General features: G+C 35.2%; 1 protein-coding gene across 1 annotated transcript in view; it reads right to left on the bottom strand.

The window, feature by feature from the left end:
• LOC133766450 (sodium channel protein type 2 subunit alpha) overlaps window positions 1-27,058 on the bottom strand; it is an 83,251-nt gene that overhangs the window by 6,313 nt on the left and 49,880 nt on the right. Inside the window, exons 18-25 of the mRNA XM_062200124.1 lie at window positions 18,638-18,758; window positions 15,347-15,501; window positions 13,943-14,116; window positions 9,716-9,838; window positions 6,439-6,720; window positions 3,865-3,918; window positions 1,843-1,980; window positions 1,380-1,484 (exon numbers count right to left, since the gene is read on the bottom strand). Of these exons, the coding sequence (XP_062056108.1) occupies window positions 1,380-1,484; window positions 1,843-1,980; window positions 3,865-3,918; window positions 6,439-6,720; window positions 9,716-9,838; window positions 13,943-14,116; window positions 15,347-15,501; window positions 18,638-18,758 (1,152 nt within the window). The remainder of the gene's footprint in view (window positions 1-1,379; window positions 1,485-1,842; window positions 1,981-3,864; window positions 3,919-6,438; window positions 6,721-9,715; window positions 9,839-13,942; window positions 14,117-15,346; window positions 15,502-18,637; window positions 18,759-27,058) is intronic.

The raw sequence follows: 27,058 nt of genomic DNA, 5'->3' as shown, positions 1-27,058 counted from the left end.
GATTTCAATTTATATTGGTGGAACTGATAGTTCCACAAAACACCAACTACTTTAAACTCCCCAATATTTGGTATATCTCTCCTTATATTACATAGCTGCTCATTCCACTGAGTATTCTTAATGGCCTATTTAGCCTTTGGATTCCAGTCCTGTTTGTATGAACCCAGATTATGAATTTGTCTTATTGTACATAAGGGTTCAACTTCTTGCCTCTGGGGAAAACTATCGTGTCTCTAACATCTTCACTTCCCAGTCTGTGGGTTAAATCCTCAAAAAAAAAAAAAATCTGATTTCTTCACTTTACTATGCTGTTCCCCTAACTATATCACATTTGTATTGCTTACCTAAGATCAATTTCTTCAGACTCATGTGGTAACCTTTACTCATTTAACCCAGAAAACCCCATGTCTATTTCTCCTCAATACAACTATATCACTATTCTCTATTGAAATATTGCATTATCATGAGTTTGGAACGTATGTTTTCTCACATAGAGATCATCCCCTTCTTTTCATTCCATCCATTCAAATTGAGTATCATTTCTCAAAAAGTTGGCTCCAATTGCACATTCCGTGTTTTATGAAATGTAGCTTGAGCTATTGGCTGACTTACAAACTGAAAACATAATCATGGTCAGTTTTTTATTGTCATCAATGGATTTACTACATCAAGATGTTTGGGGAACACTGAATTGCTTACACTATGTACACATTGGAGGAAGAGTCCTGAGATTTAATATCTGTCCTGTTCCTTCAGGAGTGATGACAGAACCCAAGGGCTCTCTTGACAATTTCCTGCAGTAGGCCAAATAGCATCAGCAACTAAATATGCAATTGGAAGAGCCATAGTCATAACAAGCATGGTATTATCCCATTTAGGGAATGTTAGGAGAAAATAGGAGGTTTGGTTATATTTTAACCAGAAAAAAACAAACAAACAAATACTGTGACCCATTTCATTAACAATTCCATTCAATATGCAGTGGAAAATAGTCCTATCTGAGATACACTAATTGTTTCAATCATTCCCCATGCAGAGAATATTTAATATTACTACATTATGCAGAGATATGTATGTGTTTTCTTAACCACATAATTAAAAATTCCTCAATAACATCCATTTGTGTGCTACCACTGGCATTTAAGTCTGAATTTTTCAATTTATATGTTGTATACATTTAGATATAAAATGTACTTATAAAATTTATAATATTGTGTATATATAGAATACACATATTCAGTTTATTTAGTCTAGCTAGTCACATTATTAAGGTTAAAAATTTGTTGCAAATTGACAAAAATACTAGTTTCTAACAATTTTGGTTTTGAAAATGTTGGATAATATCACTTTAACAGGTGATGAAAGTATGCTATCCTTACAGCAGGTCGAGGTATAGGTTTTTGTGGCTTCTTTGAACCAAGTTTTTTCATTGCATTGTAGTATTTCTTCTGTTCTTCTGTCATAAAGATGTCTTGACCTCCAAAGTAAAGAAATGAATGAAAACTTGTTAAAACCATATTCTTTTATAGTCATATAATCCACCTCAGTAATCTTGTGACCATCGGCTCCCATGTTCTATATAATGTTGTTAATATCTGTATTTATGGAGATGTATATATTAAATATATGAATTGTGCTATATTAGTCATACTTCTATACCAGAAATACCAAAATATATTATAGGAATTATCAATTAAAATTTGTACCTTATCAAATATCTCAAAGTAATTTCTGAATTTTATATTCTTTTATTTTGCTGATTACATTTTGGAATACACAAGGATATAATGCAATGTGTATAGTTCACATTTTAGAACAAAGATGAAGTTTTAATATACTTATCTTTTTTTTCTGTTGGTTGAAGTTATCTATGATGACACCAATGAAAAGATTCAGGGTAAAGAATGAACCAAAAATAATGAAGATGACAAAATAAAGGTACATATACAGATTGTCCTCATACTTGGGTTGCAATTCTACCTACAAAATATGAAGAATGATAATCATTAGACCTTATATTCCTTTCATAAAAAACACATCAGTGAATTTTGAACTCCTCAAGCATGTATTGCATGAAAAGAAATCAAACATTAAAAAAAGTAAGTTGAGCCGGTGCCGTGGCTCAACAGGCTAATCCTCCGCCTTGTGGCACCAGCACACCTGGTTCTAGTCCCGGTTGGGGCGCCGGATTCTATCCTGGTTGTCCCTCTTCCAGGCCAGCTCTCTGCTATGGCCCGGGAAGGCAGTGGAGGATGGCCCAAGTGCTTGGGCCCTGCACCCGCATGGGAGACCAGGAGAAACGCCTGGCTCCTGGCTTCAGATCAGCAAGATGCGCTGGCCGCAGCGGCCATTGGAGGGTGAACCAACAGCAAAAAGGAAGAGCTTTCTCTCTGTCTCTCTCTCTCACTATCCACTCTGCCTGTCCAAAAAAAAAAAAAAAAGTAAGTTGAATATAATGCAGGCTATTAATAAGGAAGATGAAGAGAATTTTGAATGTATTATTCAAAGACATATCAAAGTATTGAGGAAAGTGGTTATGAGCTCATTGCTTGTGGTCAAAGTACAAAGACGTGTTCTACATTTAATGTGGTAAGCCACATTCTTCAATGGTAAAGTGGAATTGGTATTACCTGTGTGATAAAGTTAATTAAGATTAAATGAGCTAATTCAAGAAATCCCTTAGCACCATGAGCAATAATAAATAACAAATTATTATTCAGAAAGCATCCATAGCTGAGAACCCTGATAGCTCTTACAGAGATAAAATATGGGGTTTTTAGTTCTCTCTCACCACTGCTCCCCCTACCCCTGGCTCTGGCTTTTATAAGGTGAAAAAGGTTTTATGAATTCTTTATTTGCAAAGCCAGCTGCATGGTTGAGGTCTTGGCACAGTGAGGTAAGCCAATGCTTGGGACACCAGAATCCCATATTTGAGTTCTGGTTCACTACTGGCTGCTCTGCTTCCCATCCAACTCATTAGAAATGCAGCTTGGAAGGCAGCAGATGCTGGCTCAATACTTGGGTCCCTGCTACTCATATGGGAGACCTGGATGGGGTTCCTGTCTCCTGGCCCATATTGACCATTATGGCCATTTGGGGAGTGAACCAGTGGGTAGAAGCGCTTGACTTTCTCTCTCTCTCTCTCTCTCTCTCTCTCTCTCTCTCTCTCTCTCTCTCCATTCTGCCTTCCAACCTACCAACCAACCAAATAAATCTGTATTTTTTTTAATTTAAATGCTAATTGCTGGTATTAGAGAAATAGCATTTTGAACTTAATTACCAAGCTCTTGCAAACCAACATGTGATTTCCTCCCTTGTTAAACAATGACAAATCAGTGAAAACTGTAGAAAAAATTTGAAAAGTACTGATGCATATGACACAGATTTGAAAATTCCTGCCTTCTATCATAATATCTCACCTCCAGAAAGAAACACTTCTAAATTTATTTTGGTTCTTTTTTTCTAGCCATTAGTCAAATCTTAAGTATTATAAGGAAGATAAAATGCTGAATGAAATGTATGACAAAGGAAGGAAATTATCCAGGAGGACTTTTAATGCATGAATGGTTGGGATGATCAGCACCAAAACCAAACTGCCTCATTTTATAAATACAATAAAAAATTTTTAGGCATGAAGTATTGTGCTAAATAATAGCAAAGGTATATTAAAAGGTGAAAGATGAATCAAGAAAAAGATTCTAATAGAATTCTGAAAGAAATGTGTAAATAATTTTTCTTTATAATATAGATGTACTCTATGAATTGGTCCATAGCTTTTACTTTGTTGAAACCATATCTAAATTACAACACTGTAGAAATGTTCACCTGACCAAATTAAACAATGTTTCCTCTAAACAAACTTACATTTCGTGAGTCGACAGCTGCATACATGATATCCATCCATCCTTTAAATGTGGCCTGTAAAAAGTCATACCATTTAATTTTTTCATAAATTAGAACTGTAGAAAATATAGTAAGTATCTGAGTAGTTGACCATATTCCTTCAAATGCAGGTATATAAAAAAGTCTGATGTTGGCCGGCGCCGCGGCTCACTAGGCTAATCCTCCGCCTTGCGGCGCTGGCACACCGGGTTCTAGTCCCGGTCGGGGCACCGATCCTGTCCCGGTTGCCCCTCTTCCAGGCCAGCTCTCTGCTGTGGCCAGGGAGTGCAGTGGAGGATGGCCCAAGTCCTTGGGTCCTGCACCCCATGGGAGACCAGGAGAAGCACCTGGCTCCTGCCATCGGATCAGCGCGGTGCGCCGGCCGCAGCGCGCTACCGCGGCGGCCATTGGAGGGTGAACCAACGGCAAAAGGAAGACCTTTCTCTCTGTCTCTCTCTCTCACTGTCCACTCTGCCTGTCAAAAAAAAAAAAAAAGTCTGATGTTAACATCTAAACTCTTTGGGAAATTTTTAAAACATAGGAATTGAAAGTATCTCAGATTTATATTCTCTTATAATATTTTTGTATGTTCATTAACATCTAATTAAATCTTAACTTACTAACTATATACTATCATAAAAATAGTATCTACATTTTTATTCTTATCTGATTATTGGAATATAACATAAAATTTGATGAAAGAATATCACAGATATTATATCAGAATGAGATAAGTCCAGATGAATGCTGAATTATCTGATTATAAAGTTTGTTTTTTATTTTTTCTAAATGATGTTACTAATCAATAATAAGGTATTTTTAACCATTTTGAGATAATTATTCTGTAAGAAGCAGTCTCCTGCTATTAAAAATACATATTTAATAATTTAATATTTTAAAAACTTATTTTCTATTGTGTGTGCAGACTATTCCTGAAAACAAAAGTCTTGCACATTTTTTTTCAGTCTCTTAGTGCCACAGGATCTGCGTTTTGCTTGATTATTGCTATAGTGTTTGGGGTTGTAAAGATAGATCACCTCAGGGAGCAGCTGGATGTGAGACATTATGCTCCGCTGAGGAGTTGAAACAATTCTTACAAATAAAGAGCAGACAGAATAGTCTTGAAAGTAGGGGTTTTATTTTTAGGAGATTAAAGTGTTCAACCAGCAGGCAGGAAGATGGCAATGAGGACAGAATTTGAGCATGGGTATAAGGGTAGTACACTTGGTTACGGTATTGATAATATTTGGGTGAGTGGAGGCTATATTCTGTCTGCACTTGAAAAGGAGCACAGAATCTACCTCTCACTCTTCTCCCAGAAAAATAAAATAAATTTATTCCTTACTCCCAGGGACAAGCATCTCTACTTTGCTCAGAGTTGAGATGGGAGAAAACAATGAACACCTAGACAGAATTTCACAAATAAGGGACATGGACTGGACTACCTAACTCAGTCTGAGAAACTATAAACTTTGTGAGCTGTCTTGTTTTCAACATGGTACAGAAAATATAGTCAACAATTACTGAGGAAGAATTTAGGCAAATAAACCTTAGAAAGATTTTGCAAATGCTAGGGAAGAAGAACTGATTTTTATTCATATTAAATCTTTTTTCCTTTTATGTAGTTTATTATATTTATGTAGAATATATATGCATTTTTGTTTTGTTTTACATTTATTTTTACATTGGCAAAAATTATATAGATGCTGTACAGCATGATATTTTGAAGTATATATACATTGTGGAAGGGTTCACTCAATCTAGTTAAGATATGCATTACCTAACATATCATTTTTTGTGGTGAGAACACTTAAACTCTATTCTCCTCATGATTTTCAAGTATACAAAACATTATTAAGTAAAATCACTATGCTATACAATAGATTTCTGGAGTGTTTTCTCCTATCTAATTGGAACTTTGTTTCTCTTGATGAACAACTCTCCTTCTCCCTATTTGCAGCCCCTGGAAATTCTATTCTCTGTTTCTATGAGCTGGACTTTTTTAGATTTATATGTAAATGATATCACATGGTATTTTTCTTTCTGTGCCTGGATTATTTTATTTAACACAATGACCTCCAGGTTCATTCATGTTGTCACTTAGGGTGTGGTTTTTTCTTTATTAAGGCTGAATATAATTCAGCTGTGTATATATACCACCTCTTTGTTATCCACCCATCCATTGCTGAACACTTATGCTAATTCTGTATTTTGATTATTGTTATGGTGCTGTAATAAGCATGCAGTTTAGATATCTGTTTTGGAGGCAGCAGTTTTATTTCCCTTGGATACATGCCCAAAAGTACATTATAGGTGCTCTTATCATTAACTTTTTGAGGAACATCCATACTGTTTTTAACAATGGTTGTATTAATTTACTCTTCAATGAGCAAGTTTGCAAGGGTTCCCTGTTCTCCACATCCCCACAAATGCTTGCCTTTCATCTTTTGGATAATATTCATTATAACATGTGTCAGGCAATATCTCCTTGTTTTGGAGAAGAAATTTAGACTATTATAATTATGTATCACAGAGATTACTAAAGCGATTACTTACTACTTGAAGCAGAGAAAGATATCCAAGTCCCACATTATCAAAGTTCACTTTCACGTTTTTCCACCTGGCAGTTTGATTGCTCTCTATGAGGGCTTTACATTCGCTGTAGTTGTTGACCACGCTGACATCAAACATCTCGCCCGTGGTGAAGTTAATGCAATGGTAAAACTTGCCAGCAAAGAGATTCACTCCCATGATACTGAATATTAGCCAAAAGATCAAGCAGACCAGTAGTACATTCATGATGGATGGGATGGCTCCTAAAAGAGCATTTACAACCACCTGGTGCAGAATGAGAAGAAAAATAAGGGAGAGGCTAACACCACATTTTTTTTCACTTATTTTAAAACATGATAAAAAGAACTGGTCAAATGTTAGAAAGCATATCTGTTCTCTAAACTGTTGAGTAGGACTAGACTCTGGTAGCTCTAAGAATTTAAAATTATAATTCTTAATAGCATATGATAAATCTTATATGGTAGAATGTTTATTCAAGACATAAGGGTACACATGTAATAAAAATTTTCTGAAAGAGTACTATTGTGAATGCGAAGAGTAAGTACAAATAGTGAGATCTGAGTAAAGAAACAAGGTCATCATGTGAATCTCACAATTTTCTTAAAAACACAAAATCAAGCCAGTGCCAGTGTTGTGGCACAGAGTGTTAAATCACCACTTACAATGCCGGCATCCCATATGGCTGCTTGTTTGAGTCTCAGCTGTTCCATTTCTGATCCAGTTCCCTGCAAATGGGCCTGGAAAAGCAGCAGAAAAGGGCCCAAGCACTTGGGTTCCTGCCATCAATGTGGGGGACTCAGATGAAGCTCCGAGTTCCTAGCTTCAGCCTGGCCCAGTCCCAGTCATTGAGACCATTTGGGAGCTGAACCAGTGGATGGAAGATTCTCTCTCTCTCTCTCTCTCTCTCTCTCTCTCTGGCTCTCTCTCTAACTCTGCCTTTCAAAAAGATAAAATAAATCTTAAAAAAGTAATTGAAAAAAATCATGCCAACTCCATAATTTGCAATCTAAAATTTGAGAGTAAAGGAAAACACTTGAAGCCAAATTCTATATAGAAAATAAGAACATTGTGTTAGCACTGAAATTTTAATACCCTTTGTTTATTAAACTTTCTACTACAAAAATAGTTATTTCAAATTGGTAAAAAGAACAGCAGTTTCTTTTTATGTAACCACACACACATACACAAACACAGCCACATGCATACCATTTGTTTATAGGTGTGTTTGCAACAATAAGATGAATTCTAAGAAATCATTTTCAAATATCACAGAAAGCATCATTTTCCAAAAATTGTATTTTAACAGTTAAAACCACTGAGACAGAGCATCATTGTTAATAGGGGTGAAGGCATGTGGTCTGCAATCTCAGGTTGTATGCCCCAGGGGATGACAAGTCAGCTAGTTCCATGGTAGCACCTTTCTAAATGAATATTCACTTTCCAGAGCTGACCTACTTTTTAGCCATCTCAGGCTGTGTTTAAAAACTAAAAGACCACGTTCAGACTACAAATAGCTTAAAGTACATCATGTGGAACATTGAAGAATGATGAGTAACGATTCGGTATTTTTAAATTTCAGTGAATAGGATTTCCTGTACTTGCATAAATGGAATGGGCATAACTAAACATGATTCAAATCAGTAGTTGCAAAAAAAGGGGTACTGATTTCCCACGAAGCAAAAATAGAGTCAACTAGAAACAAAGACTCAGGTATTACATTGTATGAGTGTCTCCAATGGTGGCAAGTAGTATGGATATCTGATCAATATTATTGATTACTTGATTTCTCATCAGTATAAATGTAGAAAATGCAGATTATCCATGAAATTACCATTTTAAACATTTATTTAATAAATATAAATTTCCAAAGTACAACTTTTGGATTACAGTGGCTTTTCCCCCATAACCTCCCTCCCACCTGCAACCATCCCATCTCCCACTCCCTCTCCCATCCCATTCACATCAAGATTCATTTTCAATTATCTTTATATACAGAAGATCAACTTAGTATATACTAAGTAAAGATTTCAACAGTTTGCACCCACACAGAAACACAACGTATAAAGTACTGTTTGAGTACTAGTTATACTGTTAACTCAAATAGTATACAACATTAAGAACAGAGATCCTACATGGGGAGTAAGTGCACAGTGACTCCTGTTGTTGATTTAACAATTGACACTCTTATTTATGGTGTCAGTGATCCCCTGAGGCTCTTGTCATGAGCTGCCAAGGCTATGGAAGCCTTTTGAGTTCACCAACTCTGATCGTATTTAGACAAGGTCATAGTCAAAGTGGAAGTTCTCTCCTCCCTTCAGAAAAAGATACCCCCTTCTTTGATGGCCCATTCTTTCCACTGGGATCTCACTCACAGAGATCTTTCATTTAGGTGTTTGTTTGTTTGTTTGTTTGTTTTTGTTTTTTTTTTTTGTTTTTTGTTTTTTGTTTTTTTTTTACCACAGTGTCTTGGCTTTCCATGCCTGAAATACTCTCATGGGCTTTTTAGCCAGATCTGAATGCCTTAAGGGCTGAATCTGAGGCCAGAGTGCTGTTTAGGACATCTGCCATTCTATGAGTCTGCTGTGTATCCCGGTTCCCATGTTGGATTATTATCTCCTTTTTAATTCTATCAGTTAGTATTGGCAGACACTAGTCTTGTTTATGTGATCGCTTTGACGCTTAATCATATCATTATGATCAAATATGAACTGAAACTGATCACTTTGACTAATGAGATGGCATTGGTACATGCCACCTTGATGGGATTGAGTTGGAATCCCCTGGCAGTTTCTAACCCTACCATTAGGGGCAAGTCCGATTGAGCAAGTGCCAAACTGTACATCTCCTTGCTCTCTTACTCCCACTCTTATATTTAACAGGGATCACTTTTCAGTTAAATTTAAAACCTAAGAATAATTGTGTGTTAATTAAATGGTTCAACCAATGGTATTAAGTAGAGCAAAAAAGTACTAAAAGGAATAAAGTAGTAAGTTGTTCCTCGACATTCAGGACAAGGGCTGATCAAGTCATTGTTTCTCATGGTGTCCATTTCAGTTCAACTGGTTTCCTTTTAGGTGCTCGGTTAGTTGTCACCAATCAGGGAGAACATATGATATTTGTCCCTTTGGGACTGGCTTAATTCACTCAGCATGTTTTCCAGATTGCTCCATTTTGTGGCAAATGACATTTTCAAGGTAAAAAGAAATGTCAGTCTGTTCTCATTCACAGTTCACAGGAATTCGAAAGCATTTTGTCTTACCCTCATTCCTTCAAAGCGGGATAAGGCTCTCAATGGTCTCAGGGCTCTTAGTGTTCTGAGGGATTTGATGGCACCAAGTTCTGAGTAACCCAATGCATTTGCCGTTAAGCTAACCAATGAGACCTATACAGAAAAAGCAGACAATTTTCTTATTTACAAACAAAAATGTTTACACTTTTCAACCTTGCTTTGTGCAATACACAAATGGTTCTCAAACTTCAGTTAGTTTCAAAATCACCCAGGATGCTTATTAAAAACACTGACAACAGGCTGGCACCGTGGCTCACTAGGCTATCCTCCGCCTGTGGCGCCGGCACCCCAGGTCCTAGTCCCGGTCGGGGCGCCGGATTCTGTCCCGGTTGCTCCTCTTCCAGTCCAGCTCTCTGCTGTGGCCCGGAAAGGCAGTGGAGGATGGCCCAAGTGCTGGGGCTCCTGCACCCACATGGGATTCCAGGAGGAAGCACCTGGCTCCTGGCTTCAGATCAGCGCAGAGCACTGGCTGCAACATGCCGGCCATAGCGGCTACTTGTGGGGTGAACCAACGGCAAAGGAAGACCTTTCTCTCTGTCACTTTCTCTGTCTCTCACTGTCTAACTCTGCCTGTCCAAAAAAAAAAAAAATAAATAAATAAAAACAAAAAAAAAAACAAACAAAAAACCAAAAACCAAAAAAACACTGACAACTAGCAAAACCTCATTTAGCAGGTTTGGGATTTGCAGCTGAGTGTTTGCCTTTCTACAGGAGAGGCTAACAATGTAGGCCTGTGAACCACACTTAAGAAGTTGGACACAGGAGTTGTAGCACAGCAACAGATTAAGCTACCACCCGCAATACTGGCATCCCTTATGGGAGTTGGTTCAAGCCCCGCTGCTCCACTTTGATCCAGCTCCGTACCAATGCAGAAGACAACCCAGGTACTGCAGTCCCTACCATCCACGTGGGAGACCTGGATGGAGTTCAGGCTACTGGCTTCCACCTGGCTGTTGCTCCAGCCTGCAGTCCAGGCTGTTGAGCAGTGAACCAGTGCATGGAAGGTCTCTCTCTCTCTCTGTCACTCCATCTCCCTCTGTAATTCTGCCTTTCAAAATAATATATATTACAATAAAAGGAGCTACACTTGTTCTTTTCTCAAGATTCTTCACAGAAAATATAATTTTAAAAGATTTATTTATTTGAAAGTCAGCATTACAGAGAGAGAGAGAGAGAGGGAGAGACATGCAGAGAGAGATAAAGACATCTTTCATCCTCTGGTTCACTCCCCCCACCTCACCCCACCCTCCCCCTTCAGATGGCTGTAACAGCCAGGCCTAGACCAGGCTGAAGCCAGGAGCTTCAACAGGTCTCCCATGTGCATGCAGGGGCCCAAGCACTTGGGCCATCTTTCGCTGCTTTTCCCAGGGAGCTGGATTGGAAGTAGAGCAACCCAGACTCAAATTGACACCCATATGGGATGCTGGTGGTACAGGTGGCAGCTTTACCAAGTATGTTCTAACACTGGCTCTGACAGAAATTTAAACAAACAAAAAAATACAGTAGAAAGTAAAGAACAACTGTGATCTTCATCTACAGATCTATAAAACTGTCATTTGTCATATTATTTCACAGACCTGAAAGGGAAATTAAAACTTGTTACACCAGTAAACTATACAAATCACTGTGTAAATGAACATAAACACATTCAGACAAGCCCAGGTCTCTAAATAGCACCTTTGTCTTTTTGCAGATTTCAATGTGAAGGGCACAAAATCATTCGGTAAGTCAAATAAAATTAGTGAATTCGAAAGTGAAAAGTTAAGATTTTATCATAATTATAAATTGCAAGATGAATGTTTTGTTGAGTTATTCATGCTGATGACTAATATAGTTAACAAAAAATTATAAAGTCTCAGTTAAAAAGGAAAAGAATAACTATCGTAAATGACACAGAAATGCCTGATTTCTTTTGGAACAAATACAGAAAACTCATTAAAACTATATATTCTAAGGAAACAATGATTACTATGCCTTTTAAGAGTACAGCATTAATACGTATTTAATTTATATATATTTTTATGAAATATAAGTATATAGAAATGTATTTTAAAAATTTGACTTACTTAAACTTATTTCATATATGCAACATGAAAGTTTGTGGCTATTTATAAATTTAGAAAAAATATTAAGCTATAAATTTTATCTCCAATGGTTAATGTAATTTCCCTAAACCCTAAGATTTTGGAAGCTACTGAATTATCCAGAATTGTAAAGATTTTTTGTATATAATATCTGAGGACCTGTAGTACTTTACCTTTTCTGAAGAAGAACAAAAAAGCGACAGGCATAAGTTAAAGGGTGGAAGATAAAAAGTTAGACATATGAAGACATTCTGAATAGGGGAAGTACTTATCACCTTGTTAAAACGGATGGTAAAATATCCAATTTTATGTGCCCTGTGTAGCTAAGTGTGCAAAGGAGCGACATGTAGGCTTTTCCTGGGACACTACAGCAATCATGTAATTGGTCTTTTGGTCTCTAAATAACCCCATTTATATTCCATCATTCACACTCCCCCCAAAATCTTTCTTTAAAGTAGCAAGCTGGTCTTGCGACTTCGCTGCAGGTAATTCTTCAATGGCTTCCTCACTACTAAACTGTAAATTTCTTTAGACAGCATCTCAGTTTCTTCCAACTGTTCGTTCTCCTACTTACCTTTCTTATCACTCGATTGCAAACCTTTTCCTTCACTTCCTGGCACTCTGTGCTTATCCTCAATAACTTCTGCTTTGAATCAGCCCTGCATGTCATGCATCAGTGTTTTAATCCTTTGGAGTCCTTCCCTAATCAGTACCTACTAACATTCTCATCCTTCAAACTCCAGCTCACACTTCAATTCCCGCAGGTAACCATTCTCAAGGGAAGCAAATGACACTTTTATTACAGGTGTCAACTTGTCATAGTATACATATCTGTTCTCACTAGCCAACAAAGCTCCCACAGGACTAGAAAAATCACTTACTCATATTTATAGCTTCCATAACAGATAAACAATAAACATATTGGAATTAAAGCAAAATATTGATCAGTTTATTATGTTACAATAATTTTCTTAAACCAAAAAAGGTAAACACCAAAGCACATTAGATAATGTGAATTCTGGCTGCAAGACAACTATATTGCTCTTAGAAACTTCTTTATAGTCAAGTAATGTTGACTTATTGTTTCTATCTTTACATAGATGTTGGATGATTTATATTATATATTTGCCAACCTATCATAACCACATGTAGAGTGTAGAGAAAAGAATGAGTACTTATATTATAATGTATAATCACGTATACAAATAAAAGGTTTGTGACTTTTCTATTGTTTGTAATGTCCAAACTTTTATGTATGATTTTAAATATTTTCATATTTTATCACCAGAAAACTTTTAACATTTTATGTAAAAATCACTGTGTTATATTTAATAGATTCATTGATATTTAATTATTTAAAAACTCTCTTATGTTGTAATACTCTATCTTTATTGCAGTATTAATGAAATTTAATAAAACCTTTAAATAATTGGCTAATAGCAAGTTTATTTCTATCAGCAGAAAGATCAAATAGTGTCTCTTGCGTTTTTGGACTTCTGTTTCCTTATAATTAATAATCCAGCTGTGTGACAAACCCTTCTCAACAGGCTTTCGTAATGAGAAAGATACCACTGCCAAAGATGCCTGGGAAGAATTTAAATGAGTTACTTTGTGAAACATGAGAATAAAAACAGCAAAATTTCTAAATTCATATATTATCTTGCATGACTTGTGATTTCAAATTTAACTTTGACGCTACATATGTAAGTATTTGGGTATTTCAACAAGTTTCTGGCAAATATAATTAAACCTAATATACATATACACATATATACACACACATATATATACAAATATATATATATACAAATATAATTAAACCTTAGTCCCCAAAATTTGAAATCAATGCATAGTTTTTTCATAATATGCATTTTCTATGAAGTTTTAAAGCTGTCTCTTATAATAATAAGATGGCATTTCACTATTTTGTCTCTCTGAAACTAGATGTATTTAAATAAGCAAAAATGTTTTAGAGTATCCTCTCACTGGGAAAATTGAAACTATCATTTATATTAGGTGATGCTGTATTTACTGAGTGACTACTATATGCCAGGAACTATTGCTAAGACTAGCGCATGCCAATAAATGGAAAAAGAAAATGCACAGTACTCACGTCAACAATCAGGAAGTCTAACCAGCACCAGGCATTGGTAAAATACATTTGAAAACCATATGCAACCCACTTTAGAAGCATTTCCAGGATGAATATATAAGTGAAAACTTTGTCAGCATATTCTAACATGGTCTTAATGGTTTTTCGCTGCTCAATGTATATATCTTCAAAGGCCTGCAAATGGAAAAATGCTGTTGAATTTTATTGTCATAAACAGTCTCTAGAATGTCTTCTTAGTAAAGAAAATGATGATTAGGTGACTCAGTCTGGATAGCTTAATATTTCCCATGACTGCATTTTGCTTGATAGTGATCTACACACGATCAACTACTGCCTGGGTATTTCTGTCAACCAGGGAATTCTAAATGTTTCTACATTATGCTATCAAAATACACCAAAAGAATTTGAAAATTCTGAGAGCCTGCCTGCTGGTTTTCCCTAAAGCAGGAGGTGGAAAGTCATCTGAGGGTCAGTGCTTTGTCTAGTTCAGTCACTAGAATGTGCCTCTTCCCAGTCGTCAAATATAAAGTAAGGAGGCTCCCCAGCTTGAGAAGATGGAAAGGATTCTCATTTCTCACTTCTCTCTCTCTCTCTCTCTCTCTCTCTCTGCATGTGCGGGTCTAAGTCTGCAAGCTCTTCCTGCTGTCATTGTGCAGAACTCTTGGGAAAAGGTAAGGAACACATTGACAGGAACCTCTGGACCTTTGGGCCTGAAAAGACCATTTATACATTTATACTTAACTCAATCCTGGTGGCCAGAATAAAGTACAATGGAAATAATTTTTTTTTTTTTAAAGAGAATAGTGCTCTCCAGGCTTGTGACCTGGGCTCAATACAAAGGCCTTGGAGATTTATAGCTGAAGCTGGAAGACTCTCCTCAAGAGCTAGCCACTGTGCAGTCACGTTTGTGTGCTTTTGTGGGCTTTCATTGGATACAATTCAAAACCCAGAGCTAGTATAGCAAGGGCATTAGTGACTTATGAGCCCGCAGAGTCCCCTCTCTACTTGGCATTATAATGGCAGGATAACCCTGCCATTCAGCGTGGTTGGCAATGGCAAATCCATGTGAACAAGACAAATGAATTTCTTCCAGCAAGAGGCTTACGTTAAGCCATTTGATATTTAACCAATAATCCCACATCATATCTATATGGACATTCTTTAAGAACTGTCTCTGGTGATTAAAAGTCAGAAAGTTCCTTCTTTAAATATTACAAGAAACCATGCTGTCCTCAATTTGATTGCATCTGAGAACTACTCCAGACAGCAATAAAAGTTGCTATTTACTGAGCTTCTCACACTATGCTAAACGTATCATGCTTATTGTCTCTCATTCTCACAAATACCTTATTTCAAAACAGGTTTTAGTGTAAAAGATGAAAGAACAGATCATGCACCACCTACCAGAGCCCCACTGCTGAGCAGGATCATGAAGACAATGAAGGTTTCAAACCAATTGTGCTCCACTATCTTGTAGCAAGTTTTTCTCAGGTTCCACCAGAGTTTCCCTTTGCCTTCTTCTATGCTTATCTGACAACACTTGAACTTCCGTACACAGTCTATGATACATGGGAATCAATGAAGAAAAAATAGTTACTCTCATTTTGTGTGTGAATCTATGTATGCTCGTAGGAAATCCAGCTACATATTACCTTACGACACATTCTGATAGAAATAAAAATCATCTGTATGGATTTAGTAAATATTCATTTTATGTTTATAGAACTATTATAATGGATTCTATTATATCATCAAAGCCAACAAGGGCTGGGGCTGGGGTACAGCAGGTTAAAGCCCTGGCCTGCAATGCCAGCATCCCATATGGGTGCCAGTTCCTGTCCCAGCTGCTTCGCTTCCAATATAGCTTTCTGCTATGGCCTGGACAAGCAGTAGAAGATGGCCCAAGTCCTTGGGTCCCTGCACCAATGTGGGAGACCCAGAAGCTCCTGACTCCTGGCTTCAGATCACCTCAGCTCCAGCAGTTGTGGCCATTTGGGGAGTGAACCAGCGGATGGGAGACCTCTGTGTTTAGGTCTCTACCTCTCTCTGTAACTCTGTCTTTCAAATAAATAAAATAAATATTTTTTTTAAAAAACTACCCAAAGTTGATATTGTCATCTTGCATTTATCCTGTAATTCCACTATATTTGGACATTATATATATATTTATACACATATATATGTATATATGTATATATATATACATTTGAATTCTGATTAGTTCAGTTGATGGTATGACATAAATATCTCCTACCTTATTACAGGTAAATAAATTTAGGACATGTTTCATAATATTTCTGTAAATAAGATTACTAAAGTCCATTCTACTACCATTTTGAACATCTAAGTTGTAAATTCTGGTCATTAGCAGTGCCAATGTAACAGTCACCTTTGTGGAATTCTTGGACTACAAGATAAAAGGCTCTTCAACAAATATTTACTGAATACCCAAAGAATTGTGCTGCACAAATAACAAATAAAGTCTATAATGTGCAAAATATGGCCTTGCCCTAAAAGAAATTATATTTTAATTAGAGATTATTTGTCTACAAACTTTATAGTAATATGAAAGAAAAATCATCACCACACAAAGCATTATAAAAATGCATTAGTTAAGTTTAATTTTTGAGCTTTATAGAAGAAGAGTATTTGGTGATAGATATTGAAGGTTGTAGAAAAAGCACATTCTGGAGGCAGACATTTGGCACAGCAGTTGCCCTGTCTAGTGCACTTGGGCCTCATTCCTTTGTAATCATAACCTCTACTCTACCACCAATGGCTCTACTCCCAACCTGTGTGTACTGATGGTCCTCTTCCCCACTTAATGCTGTATAATTGTTCAAACCTGGTAAATGCCACTCTTAGGATCATTGGTTACTATCCTCACTCTGTCTTTTATGACCTTGTCTAAATATGATCAGAGTCGGCAAACTTGGAAGGCTTCCATAGCCTTGGCAACTCATGACGACAGCCTAGGGTGGTTATTGGCGCCATAAACTAGAGTGTCAATTTGTTGGGTCAACAACAGGAGTCACTGTGCACTTCCTCCTCATGTGGGATCTCTGTCCTTAATGTGCTGTACATTTTGATTTGATGCTATAACTAGTACTCAAACAGTATGTTTCACTTTGTGTTTCTATGTGGGTGCAAACTGTTGAAATCTTTATACTAAATTGATCTTCTGTATATAAAGAGAATTGAAAATGAATCTTGATGCAAATGGAAGGGGAGAGGGAGCGGGAGAGGGGAGGGTTGCGGGTGGGAGGGAAGTTATGGGAGGGGGAAGCCATTGTAATCCATAAGCTGTACACTGGAAATTTATATTCATTAAATAAAAGTTTAAAAAAAAAAAGATTCCATTTAAGACATCGACCCCATATCAGGGTGGCTATGTTCAAGTACTATTTCCATTCCTAATTTCAGCTTCTTGCCAATGCCCAGCCTGGGAGGCAGGAGGTGATGTTAAAATGCTTGGAGCCCTTGGCCCAAGTGCTTGGGCCTTGCACCCGCATGGGAGACCAGGAGGAAGTACCTGGCTCCTGGCTTCGGATCAGCACAGGGCGCTGGCCGCAGCAGCCATTTTGGGGGTGAACCAACGGAAGGAAGACCTTTCTCTCTGTCTCTCTCTCTCACTGTCTAACTCTGCCTGTCAAAAAAAATGCTTGGATCCCTGTCACCTGCATGGGGAACTTAGATTGGATACTGGGTTTCTATTTTTGTCCTGGCCCAGCCCTAGCTATTGTAGACATTGGAGTAGTGAATCAGTGGATTGAAGATCCCTCTCTCCCTCCTAAATGAAATCCAAATAAATAAATATAAAAATTTTAATTTCTTAATTTGTTAAACAATCACATTAAGGACATGAAATGGCAAGAACAGAGAAACAAAACAATATAAATGACAATATACATATACATTATATATATATTTATATATACAATATTTCATATATATGCAATATATACAATATATTATATATACAATATAAACATTAATGATTGAAAAGTCTGCAAGTTGGACAGAAAGAATTAGGAGTAAAGACTAGAACAATGACTTACAGCCAAGGGTTTTAGATGGTTTGATACATGAAATTATTATAACAATAGATAATTGACTCATACCTCAAATAATACAATCTTATCTTTCTTTACAAAATCATTTTGCAATTACTCCAGTGACATTTTGCACCATATAAAGCAGCCCATAGTATACTTTGGCATTTTCATTGCTTACTATCTGTTCAGAGATAATAAAAACTCTGACCTTGGCTGATAAAAGGAATTGCTACTGAAGGACAGAATTAAATGTGCACTTAGCATTTCTTATAACAGTAAATAAATTCTTTTACTTTATTATTTTCATTTCTTAAACATTAAGAGTGATTTATATGTTAGACTTTCTTTCCTGTTACATAGATTCTGGAAGACTAGCGAACAGCCTCTTACTTCCATTTCTCAGAGTTGAACAAGATACACAAAAATAATTCCTATTTACATAAATGATGCCTTACCTTTTAAAAATTTTCCCCTAGCTTTTTATAGAAAAAGCAAAAATTAGCAAGTACATGAACAGTGGGTAGGTACAGAAGTTTATACATAGATCATCGATACACATAGATAGATGTTAGCTTGGTAGAAAACACAGATGGCTAGGTAAGAGGAAAATAATGAGCGTATGCACCTTTGCACTGCTTACCTTCTGTAAAACAAGCTTCAGGTTCAAGAGATTCTTCAGGTTCAGCCTCAGGTTGTTCCCCCTCAGCGGGCGCTCCTATGTCAACCGTGCTGCCTTCAGAGGAACTAGTTGCATTTAGCTTCTGAAAATCAACCCCACAGGAAAGTGTTTCAATATCTTCCTTAATCTAAATATAAAAATGTATTAAGGTGTGCCCCCTGTCTTCAGTATGAATTTTCTTGTTCTGTAATTTAAGAATAACTTAAACATAGTGCCAGTCTGCTTTGGTAGAGGTGGGGGGTCACAAGATTAGATACAGTACAATAGTATATAGTTTTCCTCTACAATGTGCTGCTAACAACTGAAATAATTTTTATTTAAGCCCATGTAGAGATTCTAAAATAAGATACAGCAGAACAACTTATGTAAGCTGCCAGAAACATACGATCTGGTGAGGTCTGTGACCTTGCTTTTGTGATTCAGTTTTCAAACAGTATTGTTTGTTTTATTCTAAAATTGTGACCCAACCAACGAAAGCTGCACAAGTGTATTTTCATGTCAAATGCAGAAAAGATTTATTCAAATGCACATAAACAGCAACAATATAAATTTATCCACTTTTCATTGACATGAAAACATATACCACTGGTTGTTATTAAATATATGCTAGAATTTTCTAATTCCAGAAACAGCAGCACATCGTTAGCTATGTAGCAAGAGCTGATACTTTGCATTCTCTTTGGCCAATGCACTCCTGCGATTTATTGTGCATTTGGAAACTACTTGTTACTCTGGCACTCTTACCTGCCCTGTTAGACAGAAATGAATCTCTTTTTGTTTTGTTTTCCTTTAGGTGAAATATCTCCAAAACAAACATGTATTAGAAAGAAGTCTTAAGTCTTGATATCCCATAAAGTTTAGCCAGGTCAGGCCATTCTTGGGATCAGTATAAATGGAAGTATCCAAGATTAAATTTGGTCTTAAAATGGTGCAGCAATGATGTAGGGCCAGGTGTGAGTGCCGCATGGAATCAGAGTAGTTTGGGCCACAGCATTCTCGAACCTGTTACAATGTTATTACCAGTAGTGCATAACATTAGGAAATGGTTGAGCTGACAAGAGCTAGTTTATAACAGGGATGAAGTAAGCACATGGCAAAAATGCACATTGAAGTATGTTAAACTGGAATAAAATGGATGTTGTAACCAGTACTGGAAATATTCTATTCATATTTGGGCTATGGATTATATGAATTTTTCCCTTGGAAGATAGTTTCTTTATTTTATGAAAATAATTTTCTCTATGTACAATATTTACTTAGCATAGTTGTACTGATAAAGTCAAAACATTTATGAGTAGGTACGGTGTACATGAGATTGAAAAATGCTTTTGTTTCATGTTACCTACCTTAGATATTTCTACCTTATTAAATTTAGTTTGGGGATTATTTTGTAATTTACCAAAAGGATTAATTCAAATATCATATATTATATTTTTCTTCAAAGTGGCTGATGTTTTTTCTATTCATCATGTTTGTCATAATACTAAACAAAAACCTTATCTTTGTCTTTAAAATTTTAACATATTTTGCTCTAATGTTAAGCATCAAAGTGAGAAGATTTATTATACATATTCCAATATTTAGAATTTTTTACACTTTCTTATCATTTGTCTTTGGGTAAGACTCTTTCTCAGACAATTACATACATGTAAGTGACAAAATGACTAAAATATTCTTTCATTTCAATCCATCTAATTCACATGAAGCTGTTACACATTAGAGACCTGTCAGTATTGATCTTGTCATCTGTAGGTTACTGAAATGTAACACAGGTACACAGAAGCATTAAAGTTTATTTACATATGATCATCTGATAGTGACTAGTACATGGACTCTTTGCTCAACAACTAACTACTTCTATCTGATACTCACTTTCACATGCAAGGGAATACAAACAATATATTCTCTCTTAATTTCAGGTCAACACAAATCCTTGAAGGTCCTGGATTTTGTAAGAAATTCTTAGAATTAGAAATCCTGTACCTAAATCAGGCCGTAGATTATTCAGATTAGTTTATGAAATGAAGTGAACTTTAACTCTTAAGTCAGAAAGACTGTTTGGAATCATTCTGACAATTTCTCCCTCTTTCTACTTTGTGTACATGGATCTATAGTTCCAGTAGTAAATGAAGCCTCTTTAAGGAGAATAAGTCTCATCCTTCTTCCTCTTCCCCATCTGAATAGGATCCGTATATGTATAAGAGCTCTTCAAAGTGTTTATATAAAATGAATACTATGAAGAAAGTATGCATGGATTTCAACTTTTTTGCACAAAAATAAGTGTATATTTTAATTCCATTGTCCTATGAGCATTTTGAAGTACCCTCATATTACTTGAATACTTTAAAATTTCTGGTATGTGCCAATACAAAGAACCTAAGCTGTACTGTCAGCCCAACCAGCATCTATTTAGAGAAAAAAATGCAGATTTAATCCTCTTATCAAAGATCATAGTGAATCAGTGGTTGGACTCTGGATCTTCTATACCCCATATCTGCTAGAAGTCTCTAGAGAGTTTCTTTGGTTATTCACATGTTAACTCAAGTTTTATTAATTTAAGACATTTTGTCAACTGGATAAGTAGCACAATGCATGTGACATTATTCATTGACATGTTTCATAATCATGAACTTCAGTATTAATTCAAGCTATACTCATGATTCTTATGTGTGTTAATATGGATGTAAATACATGTTGGACTAGTGCATGAACAAAAGTGTAATTTAAATAATAGTCCTAAGAACTAGATAAGAAGTTCTCATTTAGGAAATCTTTCTTGATAACATCAACTCAATGATTTTCTTAAAAAACATCTGAGAGGCAAATATCACATCAGAAAACATGTCATTAAAACAGTTAGAAGTAAAAAGTAAAAAGACCATAACAAGCGAGTGCAACAAGTCAAGGATATAAAAATCTTTCACTCCTGATAAGGCCATAAATAAATTCAACAATTAGAATGGTCAAATGTATGTCATTATATGGAACTGTTAACAACTTACATACTTAATGAGGAATTTTTAAGGAAAAGTAACCTGTGAATCTTCCAATATGGGCATTATGAACTACAAAATGCTACATAAGTAGGAAACCAAAATATAAATCCGCTAGAAGTAGACTTAGTGTAATAAGTTCTACCTTTCTCTTTGTAACATTTGGATGTTCGTGTTCTCTTTCATTACCTGTACATATTTATCTGGGAACAAATGTATTGAAAATATTAGTTAAATAATTTGGTGGAAATTTCTTTACATTGCAGAACACTAATTCTGATGAGATTCTTCTCCGTGTGAGATAATCACAGTTATATGAGGTAAGCAGGGAAGAATCATATTTTACTTAACAGTCTAATAAGTAAACAAAATGAAATATGCCAATTTGTATTTTTAAATACTATGCTTCAAACTTTTACTTTCTACATTATTGATAAATTACCATTAAACATCAATAGTACTTCTTTCATAAAGTAAAGGTAGGTATACAAAAGTATATTTTTGTTAAAAATTTCACAAAAGAAAAATGGAGAGAAAACATCCTGAACTGCTAACTTTTTCATAGGCACATTTGTTTCTCGTTGTGATGTTAAGCCATTTTAAATAAAATGTAGTCAGTAAATGTTGTACATAATTTGGAAAAAGACAAATTCTAATCTGATACAATAAAAAATTGGGACTTGAAAAATAGATAACTTCAAGCATACATTACTTCAAGTCTTGCCTGTTTGACTATGTCAGTCATTTTACATGAAAAATCTTGCACGGTAACAATGGATGCTATGGTATTGCTTGAATTGTGTGGATTTAAGGCCAAAGTGGCATATTAAGATTAGAAAGAAATTGTTGGTATTACCTTTTTTTAAACAACAAAGATGTCAAAATCACTTTAAGTATCATTCCTATTAAATTCTATTATAAGGAAATTATTTTAATAGCATGTATAATTAATACACTATTACTTTTTAAGCACATAAATATAAAGATCTCACCTATCTTTGTCAGAATGGCAGAAGGAGCCCTCTACCATGATTGTCCACTCCTCAGTAGATTACCAGGAGATTACTTGTAGACACATGTGTTTGGCCCATTTTGTTCTTATGATTAAGATATTTGGAACCTGTCCCCTCCCGTCAATCACTATCGCACAGGAAAACTTTACCACAAGCATCACATATTCCCCAGGATAAAATCTTAGAAGGGTTGCTATTGAACCTATCCCACCATTGCTTACTCAAACCTTCCAACCATACCTAGGCCCTCTTTCTCCCCTTGTATTGGAATATAGTATATTAGTTTGGAGAGCAGCCATGTCATGATAGAGAACCAGAGACATTCTCAAGGAAATTAGAAATTAGAAATTGTAATAATATAAGAGTTCAGAATAAATGAGGCAGAACTGATTTCTGTTCGGTTTGTATTTCACCTCACTCCAGTCAAATCCTCTGGAGACACTGGTAGATAATGTATGCGATTATCATGTTTTCTCAAATATCTTCCTACAAACGAACTTGAAAATAATATGCTCAGAGAAAAAGAAAACTAACTTTTACTCTTTCCAAGAAACTTGGAAAAGAGGATATAATGGTAAGGAACCAAAATTCCATACTTTTTTGATCAGTGAATACACAGTTGGAAATCATAGTTCTCTTTTGTCCCTTTTTGTCTTTTGTTTATATTTGTGTATCTGTGGTTAAGAGTGAGCAATTACTTATTTTGAATTCCATTTAAGATGACTATTCCTTCAACATATAAAGCATTGTGCTTCATGCATCTGGGGTGCCAGTGACTTAATATTTTGTTTAAAAGTATAAAAGAAAGCTCCAGAAATGGCATGAAGATTGTTACTTTCAAAGAGCCAAAAATGATTATATATGATTTATTTTACAGTTTTATTAGAAGAAGGGGGGGTATCTAAATGACAATGTACTTAATATTCTTTTCTTTTAAAAAAAAAGATTAAATTGTCCTGAGCAATTTAATTAAGTTATTTGTGCACAAAGCTGTGAGTTTAATACCAGGATATGAATGGAACAGTAACTAGAGTCCATAGAATGGTATTATACTGATTGCTATAAGTCACAGGAGAAGGCTGATCTCTTTGTTTGAAAAACATAAACAGAGCAAGAGCTCACAAATCTATTCTCTTGAAGGCGTGTGAAGGCATGATCTATTTAAATAGTATTCTTTAGGAGAAAGTATTACGATAGGTTTGGATAAAATTGAGTGTAAAACCCCATAATGGACAAAGGAGTCAATTAGATGAAAAAGGCAGGCTCCAGATCTACTTGTAGAATTAGCACACCACCTATAAGTCTTTTTCCTTCTTCTTTTTTGTGTGTGTGCATAAAAACAACTATTTCCCCTTTTTTCAGTCTAGGAGTTTTAGAATAAATATAAGCTGAATCTCCAAGGGAACCATATTCTAAATACAAAATGTTTGGTCAACTGCTAGACATAGAGATGCCATTTTCTCTAAAATGAAGCAGATAAAAATTATACTCACATTGCTAGCAGCCAAAACACAAACATTTCAGTTCATTTACATTATTATCACATTAAAACATCATTTAGAAGTTTGCACATGAATAAGGGATTGCTTTAATTGGTGGATTTTTCTTCAGAAAATCATAAAATGGCACGAACCACAAAATTACCAATAAGTACACACATTTGTACTATATTAAAAAAAGTTTTGGGAATGAGAAAACTTTTCTGTGGGAGTTTCTAAAAGAGTACCAATGTTTCTCCTTCAGGCCTTTAGCATTTTCAAAATTCTATAATAATATGTGTTATTAAATAATTCATAAAGGCATGCACTTTTTCTTTTCATTGGATATGACTTCTATTGAAATCTATGTAAGAAAATCAACTGCTAAATATTAAAAAAAAAAGAAAGAAAGAAACTTAGGTTTTCAAACTTGCCTGACCATGCTTTCTATGACTCAGCATAATAGCAGCTGTGCATGTTTTTATTTTATTGCCAATGGATGGGCAAGGAACATAGCTGAGTAACATGCAGGCCAGTCAAAAGTCATTTAGAAACTGATTATATTGATATAAGCACAACTTGCTTGGGTAACCTGGGTAAAAGTGGTGGCACGAGCCTCTGCCTGGTTAAAAAACACCAGAGCTGCGTTCTTGATGGCTCCAGCTTGGTTTTACCCCTGTGAGAAGTAAGAATGGTAAGCAGTGAAGGTCACCATTATTGCACTATTAAATTTTACTTTGAAAAATAATTATTCAAGCATGGCTTCAACATTAATAAAAACTCTAAAAGTAAAATCAGTCATTTAAAATCACAAAAGGAATTCTATTAAGTGTAGTCACAATAATATAATAAGAGTTATAGCATTATGATTATGGTATGAAACTTAAATGATACACTCTAGGCAATCTACAGAAAGCTACTAAGGAATCACACAACTTGACAGACATGAGAAGGCTTAGTTCAAACACCTGGAAATCTCTGAGTCCTTCACTTAGAATGCCATATAAAAAGTCATACACTTGGATATTCCGAAGCTCAATATCTCATTTTCCTTTAATTGTAAAAATCATTTAGAAAGGACTAGCCCTAAGCCTGTTTCAATTTCTTCCTGATTAATGTGATATGTAACACAACACAGCTTCTAGAACAATCCCATCCCACTACTCAAAAATATATTCAGACAAAAATTAACAGAAGGCAGACACTGAAAAAATATTTCAAGGGGAGGGTGTTTGAAATTATTAAGCATTTCTACAAACACTATTTTAACATTAAGGTAATATATTGATGGTAGGAAGGCTGTAAAACAGCTCCATAATTCTAGCAATAAAACAATTCTGTCCATCAATTCTCTACCTCCACTTCCAAAATACTGAATTCACAAATGTTACTTTGGTGCATTCAGAATGAACTCAAACTGAAAATAAAGTAAAAAGCTTAATGATGACAAGATAAGTGAGAAAGAAAATTTGGATTTCACTTCTATAAACCCTATATTACTAAAAAAAACTTTTATGCCAAACATAATGGTCTAAGGGTAGGTAAAATACATGCCCTTTTGGAGAGCATGAGATTTTAAAGTTTCTGAAGACTGAATATCAAGAATTCATACCTCAAAATGTACCATTGTAATTCTTAGTTTATGTGACATCTAAAACTAAACATTCTATATGGGAAACATTCACTATTAGTTTTAATGCCGAAATATGAGATAGCAAGATACATTAAAATTCTCATGGGCCAACTCTATTTTCTGAATGCTGACATCAGCTGTGATAGATAAAATTAGACCCCACTCTTTTACCATAACCCAACTAACTGCACTCTTTTAAAATTTTTTTACCAAGATTGCCAGATATTATTCCATCTTAAAACATAGTAGTCTAGTTAGTGATAATTTGAATTCAACTAATTTCAGTAATTCTTTGCCCCAGGCTATATGGTCTACTACTTTGTCCGTGAATGTCATCAATTACATGTTAAACTAATATCTATTGCTACCCTGTTACCTATTTCTTAATATTTAGTACCTATGTTTAAATTTTTTTTGAATTCTGTGTTTAATATCTACTTCTACCTAATAACTGCACTAGCAAGACTACCTACCTCATAACAAAAAGAGAATATAGCTTATTCTTAAGTAATTTTGTGAAATAAATGAAAGCATACTGTCCAAAATATTTAAAGTTTTCTTATTCAAATTATTTTTTTAAATTATAATTTATCTGTAATTATCATGATTACAGATTAATTATCATGTTATGCTATTTAAATTTTGTACTACAGTGCTTCAAATGTCCCCCATATCATCTATCTTAGAATGAGAACAATGATGAAACCTTCATCTTCTCTGCCAACCAACTTTTTCTTTCTATTTTTGATTGATTATGCAAGATTCCATTATTTGGAATCCTACCTTCATTTTTGTACAGGTAAAAAACCAAACTTTAAGATTTTAAATTCAGCCTTCTGTATAATTTTAACTCTGCAATTACTAACCTACAGGTTAATACAAACAAAGCAAACCAAAAGCATTCTCTGGTGCTCACACTCTTCTTGTAAGCCAAAGGATACTTTACATTACTAAAAAATAGAAAATAGATGTCTACCGAATTGGTAAATTCAGAATTTTGAGCTTTGTAATGCACTAAAGTTTTTTGTTTGTTTAAATAGCATGCTTGTTAGTTTAAAAATATTTCTAGCATGATTCTTCATCATTATCTTCTCTTCCTTAAAAAAATTGCTTCAGGAAATAGAAAACTATATGTAAATGTCAAGCCAAGATTCCTGTCAGGTTTTCTATGAGTAAATATGCCTGTGCAAACTAAGTAAGACAATGTTTTATTAAGTATTTCATAAAAGCCAAGAATGTGACAATATGAAAATTAGAAGTACCCC

Source organism: Lepus europaeus, chromosome 1 (assembly GCF_033115175.1).
Source record: "Lepus europaeus isolate LE1 chromosome 1, mLepTim1.pri, whole genome shotgun sequence".
Lineage (NCBI taxonomy): Eukaryota > Metazoa > Chordata > Mammalia > Lagomorpha > Leporidae > Lepus > Lepus europaeus.
This window is presented reverse-complemented; position numbering and strand designations above follow the sequence as displayed.